The 8,060-nt window shown below is 34.7% G+C and overlaps 1 protein-coding gene across 1 annotated transcript in view; it reads left to right on the forward strand.

Moving 5' to 3' along the window:
- Pawr (pro-apoptotic WT1 regulator) overlaps positions 1-8,060 on the forward strand; it is a 128,567-nt gene that overhangs the window by 26,945 nt on the left and 93,562 nt on the right. Inside the window, exon 4 of the mRNA XM_048808242.1 lies at positions 5-193. Coding sequence (XP_048664199.1) covers positions 5-193 — 189 coding nt within the window. The remainder of the gene's footprint in view (positions 1-4; positions 194-8,060) is intronic.

Raw genomic sequence — 8,060 nt, forward strand, 5'->3', positions numbered from 1 at the left:
AGAGGACGAGACCCCCGCCGCCGCTGCCTCCGGAGCTCCGCCGCCTCGGGGTGACGAGGAGGAACCGGATAGCGCCCCGGAGAAGGGCAGGAGCTCGGGCCCAAGTGCTAGGAAAGGCAAGGGGCAGATTGAGAAGAGAAAGCTGCGGGAGAAGAGGCGCTCCACCGGCGTAGTCAATATCCCCGCGGCAGAGGTGAGCGGGCGGGGGCCATGCTGTTCCCGGGGCCGCCACCGTCTGGCGTCCTCCACCCGAGGGCTCCTGGGTCCCGGGGCCCAGGTTTCTCCCTGACTCGTCCTGCTGATCCTTTGACCGAGCTGGGCAGGCAGCGGGTGATGGAGTTTTGCTTTGAGCAAATACTTCCTGGGAAGTTCCCCAAACCCACAGTGTAGGACACGTGCTTTTCCAAGCTTCCTGGATGAGGTCTCAGATCCTGAATACATACTTGTTTAGAGCGGTAGAAAGACAACTTCTGGACCGAGACTTGCCTACCTAGACCTATCTGTTTATGCTTGATCAGTTAGGAAAATTGATTAGTGGTGACGATGACGTACTCTAGTTTCCCACGTGTCGGTCTCAAGTTATCAGATTATCTCCTCTTTCTCTTGATGTTTACAAGCACCGGTAAAGAAAATGTGGCCTTAGCAATATCCAAGATAGCTTTATCTTAATGAGCCGATGATGAGTGTATCCAATGAACATATGCATGATATTACACACACACACACACACACACACACACTTTTTAAGTGGTGCTCCCCATCACAGTTCCCCCACCCCCAGTCATCCCAGTCATATTTAGGACAATAGGGATGCTGCAGCAATTCACAGTGCTGTTTGCTTAGAGTTCTCTTTTTGTACTTAAATATCTGGAAAACATTTGTGGTAGGGGTGGCGTGTATTTTTTGTTTTCTTTTTTTTTTTTTTTTGGTGTTTTTGACTAGTCTCCATACATTTCTGCAGTCAGCAGCAGCATCTCATTAGATGACTGATAAATACTTTTACGGAGTGTATAATCACACCTCTACCTGAAACAAAACAATCCTGAACAAGTTTGGGTTATTTTAACAGTAGCTCATCATGTTTGGGAAGTGATTGAACTACTTTTTTTTTTTTTTTTCCCCAGAATAGGCATACCTTCTCATTGGCTCTGCAGGTTTCACTTTTTCCCCTCATTTTACTCCTTGCCTTCTAATTCACTCAATTTTGCTACACACTAAATAACTATTAAGAATTTACCAACTTTAATTGTGGTTTAAATAAAAGCATTTGTAATAAGTTAGGGTGTATTATCAAGCATACCTAAAGTTTTAGATATTAATATGATTCCATTCCCAGAAAATCAGAGTATGTCTTTGTAGGGTGTATTTTTGTATGAATGTTTCAGAGATTTGTATTAGCCAGCAAACTGTCCTTTGTGGTTTGCTACTTGCACAAAATATCTGTTATTCATTAAATTACTTTAAAAGGAATTCGTAAGAGTGGTAATCAAATTTCCAGGTTTTTTTTTTTTAACTTAAAAATATGAAGATTAAGGGGAAATTGAAGACAAGGCTTTGGAAAACCTACATTCCTCAACTTTATTTTTAAAAGCTGTGATCCAAATATGAGAATTTGTCATTTTCAATCTTTACTCATTGTTCATCTGACAGGGGTCTTATTTTGGCAAATATCTTGGCAGATGTTAAAATTTGCTTTTTGTCCTGCTGCTTGTGCTAAGGTTATTTTTCAAGTATTTATTCAAAACAAGAGCAATGTTTACTAGGGGAAATAAGTAGGGTGTATCTTGTGAGATCCTAAGAAACATCCTTTGTTAGTACTCCTGCTTTGAGTGAGAGAACTTAGTGCTGAGAATGTAGATGACTCCCCACTACAATTGAGTCTAATTCTCTGGAATGTTTTTCGTTTGGGTGTTGGCAACTCCTAAATTTAATCTTACTTAAAACAAAACAACCCTGGGCACCCTTTTTTGTGTGTGGAATTTTTTTTTAATTGAGTAGGGAGTTGAGGACTGCTTTCTTTTAGTGGTAACTATGGCTCTATCTGTTTCAAGCTGTGGGACCCAACAAAACATGGTAATATTTTACCACAGTATCTAATTATCAGGCTTGAGAGCCTCCTCCCTATATTTTTAAAAAAGTCTTTTATATTGTTTCAATACTACTGAAATATGTCAGGAAACTTTGAAGGTAAATTATTTTCATGTCTTTAGATTTTTTAGAATTATATGCCATTTCTTCTAGTAGTTTCCAAAGTGAGAATGCCACTTGCTGTGGAGGTTCTTAAGCACTCCTGTTTTAAAAAGGCATATTGCATTTTATACATATTACATTTTATAAACTTTTCAGATACTGAAAATACTACAGATGGATGAAAATCACCAATCTGTCAATAGTCAAAAGTACACTTACATTTTATCTAATGTGTAGTAAGATCCACTTTCAATTTTCCCAATCAAGTTTGTATTAGAATAGTATGTAGTTTGTGTATAGAGAGCCTATTTTAGTGAGTGATAAGTTCCTTTAGGAAATACACATTAAACATCTGTGTGAAACACTTGTGGTTTTTATTAACTCATTAGAGTATTTCATAATATTGTTGTAAAGATGTATGACAGCACCTAAAGGTAACAAAGTCAGCTAGGAGATAGTTTAGCAAGGAAGCAGGCTAAAAACTGAAACTGCCAGTACCATCAAAAACCAAAATAGGGGTTGGGGTTGTGGCTCAGTGGTAGAGCACTTGCCTAGCATGTGCAAGGCCCTGGGTTTGATCCTCAGCACCACATAAAAACAAATAAGCAAAATAAAGGTATTATGTACAACTAAAAAATAAATATTAAAACAAAACAAAACAAAAAGCCAAAAACACCCTGGCTGATGCGGTTTGAATATAGGGTAGGTACTGAGTGTGACGACCATAGAAAAGTCTAAATATCCAGCTGCTCCTTAATAAGATAAATTTTGGTTTTCATTTTCTAAAAGATTTTTTTTTTTTTTGGTAACAGCTTGCCTAAATTGAACAATTTGGATGTGACATACTTCCTGTCAATAATTTTTGTGTATGTTTATCAGATTAGGCAAATGTTTATTACATGTCTGTGTTCAAGGCACTGTCCTAATAAGCACTGGAAGAAACAAGAAGAATAAGGTAGTGTATGTTCTTAAGAAGCAAGACTGTAATCTAGAAAGAAGACATAAGACATAGTTATATGAAAAACTTAAGTAGTGAGTTAACAGTTTAAAAGCCATTGGAGTACAGCATGGAATTGATTATTCATTACAAATATTTTGTTTAAAGGCAAGAGATGATAGGGTTGGGAGAAGCTATTGAGGTTGAGAGTTTTGACTTGAATCATGAATATTTCTATATCTATGTTTATATGTATATCCTCACATACATAAATATAGTATTGTAAGCATCAGATTGCAGATCCACACATTGATATCATGTGTGGATCTCCCCCGTGCTGATTTTTTTACCCTCTCCACTACCCATTCCCACTCCCTTATGATTTAATGCACCTGGAATGGATCCCAGGCATTGATACTTTTATAAGCTCTCAATGTAATTCTAAAGTGAGTCAGGGTTAAGAACTATTTGACTATAATTAGGGATACCAAAATGAACACAGGCATTTTTAACAAGGTGTTCTTTCAAGCAAAATAAGGAAACAGATAAATACCATAAGGAGTAGTATAGCCTAGTCCCTGATCAGGGTACCTAACTCAATAAAGAGGGATAGTTGAAGAGGTCTTCCTCAGTAATTGGTTCTCAGAGTGCTTGTGAAGTTACTGCTGTTGAGTAGTAGGTTTGCATGAATGAATTAGTGGATATGATTGCCATAGAAAATATAATCTTTCCATAGGTAGGAGTAGCATTGAAGTATAAAAGTTAACGTATTAAAGCATTTTTGCATAGTTCTTGGCTAAAGTGCTTTATGTACTTTTTTAATGCTCGGAGCAATCTCACATGATAATTACACTCTTTCCCCCCCATTTTCAGAGGAGAAAATGGAGACTTTTAGAGCTTAAATGACTCAAGATCACAGACATAAATATATACAATTCTTATATGTCAGTTAAAAAGATTGCATAGAAAGCGATAAAGCACAATTTTAAATGTTCTGTGTGGTTTTATGTATGTGCATGTGCACGCACATGCATTGGGGAAAAGGGAAATTTTAAAGAATTAACCTATTTTGCATTATTTAACATTTTCCTAGGTTTGTTTGTTTGTTTATTTATTTATTTATTTATTGTTCTAGTTGGACACAATACCTTTACTTTATTCATTTACTTTTATGTGATGCTAAGGATCGAATCCAGCGCCTTGTACATGCTAGGCGAGTGCACTACTGCTGAGCCACAACCCCAGCCCTCCCTAGGCTTTTTTTTAAAAAAAACTTTTTATTTAAATATAAATTAAACATTTGAAGAAAACAGTGAAAGCATGGAATTGAATAGAAATTAAGATCAAATTTATAGGCTTAGAGATTGCTTTCTGATCATTTTATCTATAGTTTACTTGGCAAAATTTTGCACATCAGACTATCAGCAAAATGTAATTTTATTTTTGGTTAGTGGTCCAAAAATAGGAACTTTGATATTACTTAATGATGTATTATTTTTCTGTCAGGATGGGTTACTCCTCCATAATTTGAACTCGGGATGTAAAAGGGAGGGAAAAGGAGCATTTAAAATATAGAAAACACTTTGACATGAACACAATTTAAGTCATAATTATTTAGTATATTTACTAAATATCGCATAGATCTTGTTCCACTTAGTATACTTTACAAATGTTTTTTGGTATTGCCATTATGTTCCAGACAGTCTACCTTTCTATGTGATGAGTCAGGAGAGAAACTAATAATGACTCAAGTAGAGAAAATCTCATTGTGAATGGAATAAATATAGGATAAACACTGAGGCTAATAACATATTGAGCCCAGCTTTCTTAATGTTCAAGCTCAGTAGTAAGGTAAATTGAAATGTTAATGTTATCAGGATTTGTAATGAGTTGCCTAAGATGGGATGCTATTTCTTATAACAATAGTAATTGCATAATTAAAGTAGGTGACATTGGTAGTGTGTTTCTTAAGTACCAGGCACTGTTCTAAGCACTTTGCATTTAATTATCATTACACTAAAGGACACTAAGGGAAAACTGGGCAGAGAGTAAGTTATTTACCTGCCAGAGATCATACGTGTAGAAAGAGGTAGAAAAAGTTTGCTTTCACAGTCTGGTGGTTAATAGCCATCTTACTATTCTTGAATGTATTACATACTGTATATCTAATTTAAAAATACAAAGATAATTTTTAAACATATTTTTTAGTTGTAGTTGGACACAATACCTTTATTTTATTTATTTATTTTTATGTGGTGCTGAGGATTGAACCCAGTGCCTTGTGCATGCTAGGGGAGTGCTCTACTGCTGAGCCACAACCAGCTCCATAATTTTTTTTTTTTTTGTAAGGGCTGGCATACAGCTCAGTTGGTACAGTGTTTGCCTTGCAAGCACAAGGCCCTGTGTTCGATCCCCAGCACCACACACACACACAAAATAAATAAAAGAAAGAAAGAAAAGAAAAAGAAAAAAAAAGATGCTAAAATGATTACTATACAAAATTTGAAATTTAACTTGTTTATAAAAGATGAAGTGTATTAAATTACATGAACCAATAAATGCCCTTTGTATTTTATTTAAGAAAAAAAAGATGAAGTGGAACTTTGGAAAAAATTGAGAGCAAGTAAATGTATAGCTAATGGTATTAAAATTCTTAAAATCATTATCAAGCTAGTGGCCAATTTATTGTCTTTATTGTTTCTCTTTTGATTTTTAGACCTATGATGCAGGCCAGAATATAATTGTCATTTAATAGTAATGCTGATACAGTGTGTTAGAAACTAAATTTATTGGCAAATATTAAGATTAGAAATTTTCTCAGTGCTTCTATTTTTTCTTTTTAAAAATTGAGATCATTCACATGTCATAAAATTTTCTCTTTTAATAAGTGAACAGTTGGGGATGGGAGTACAGTACAGCTCAGTGGCAGAGTGATTGCCTAGCATGCTTAAGGCCCTGGGTTTGATCCTGAAGCACAGTACAAACAAAAATCCAGCTCAGTTAAGTGAGTTTTAGTGTATTCACAAAGTTGTACTGTAGGTATTTATGTTTTCATCTTAATTTTTCATTCTGCTCCTAGGACCTTTAGTAGTTAAGTTATAGGTCAAACTAAAGCGCAATGGTATTTGAACCATGAGAAGCGAATAATCACTTAAAACAATTCAATATCAGCTTTTCCTATAGTTCACTGAGAAATTGTGGTAGAATCTTCCCAATTTTAAGTTCTTTAAAACTTGGATTCTTACTAACATTAGTTTGTATTAGAATTTGGTAGAACAGATACTTATTTAATTTAACCAAATATAATATTTTATCTAAATTTTTAAAATTTTATTTAATTTATCTAAATTTTTAGATATTTTTTTGTGGAGATCTGTACCACTCTATGTAAACATTTGGGAACATTGATTCAGAGGGAAAAAAGAGGACTTTAAGACCACTTACAGATTTAGTCATTTTACTATAAATAACGTCCTAAAATATGTAGCTGGGGTGGGAGGGACAGTTCACCTATGCCACTATGACCTGTGTTTGTTTTATATGCAGACTTATCCATGTTGGTGGGCTCAGTTAACTAGACTGCATTTTTTAAAATATTTTTTTTTTAGTTGTGGATGGACACAATACCTTTATTTAGTATTTTTTATGTGGTGCTGAGGATCGAACCCAGTGTCTCATGCATGCTAGGCAAGTGCTGTACCACTGAGCCACAACCCCAGCCCAAAACTGTATTTTAACATGTTCTTGTGTGATGCTTGTATATGCTAAAAGTTTGGAAGAATTGACTTAAAATGCCTTGAAACTGGTTTATTGATATCTCCCCAATGAAATTGATCCTGACTATCAAACAGGATTATTGTATGGATCAAACAAAATGTTTATAAAAATGTTATACAATGCTCAAATGGTAAATTAAAATTATTGCATAGGTTACATTGATAATTGTTGATGTCTAATGGAAACTTCTTATAAGGATGGTAAACATCTTATTTTTTACTTTATATTTTATTTATTTGAGTTATTATTTGTGGGTCTGGGTATTGAACAGTGGTGCTTTTACCACTGAGCTATATCTCTAGCTCTTTTTATTGTTTGAGATCCTTCTCAGCAAGTTTTCTAGGTTGGCCTTGAACTTGCAATCATCCTGCCTTAGCCTCTTGAGTCACTGAGATTTTCTGTGTGCACTACCACATCTGCTGAAAAACTTATATATATTTATATATGTTTATACATATTTTAACAGGTAATGAGTTACTTTGAAATTCTAAGCACTTTAAACATTTCTATAATGTCATATATTTAGTGCAAAATGTGGTGCCTATTTTGCTTGTGTTCAAAATTTGTTAGAAGTCTGTACTACAGAAAAAAACCCCTATAATACTTAGTGGGTAATTAGAACTTAACTGTCACTGATTTTTCATTTTTACGTATCTTTAAGGAAAAGTATATATTATCGTTTATAAATATGTTTAATAATTAGCAATTCAAATTCTTAAAATGGTTTTCTGACCATTTGTCAAACTCCTATCAAGTGTAAGAATTGTTTTGTTTTCTAATCTTACATATGAGATTGTTGGACTTGGCTAGCAATTGATTGTTAACATATTTGGTTAACTACTGAGGCAACTTTCAGTTTAAATTTTAGGTATTTGTGGAATATCCATAGTATCTACTGTATATAATCAGCTATAGCTTCAACTGTTATTTTTCCTTAGGTTACTTAAAAATACACTGAATATCATGTGTGAATGAAACTGTAGAATACTTAATTTCTAAAAATGGCAAAATTATGCATTTCAAAAGTAGAAATAGCTGAGCATGGTGATGCATATTTGGTAATTCCAGCTACTTGGGAGATTTAGGCAGAAGGATTACAAAATAAAAGTCAGCAGCCTGCACAACTTAATAAGACCCTGTCTCCCCCCCCCCCCCC

This window comes from Marmota marmota, unplaced genomic scaffold, assembly GCF_001458135.2.
Source record: "Marmota marmota marmota unplaced genomic scaffold, marMar, whole genome shotgun sequence".
Lineage (NCBI taxonomy): Eukaryota > Metazoa > Chordata > Mammalia > Rodentia > Sciuridae > Marmota > Marmota marmota.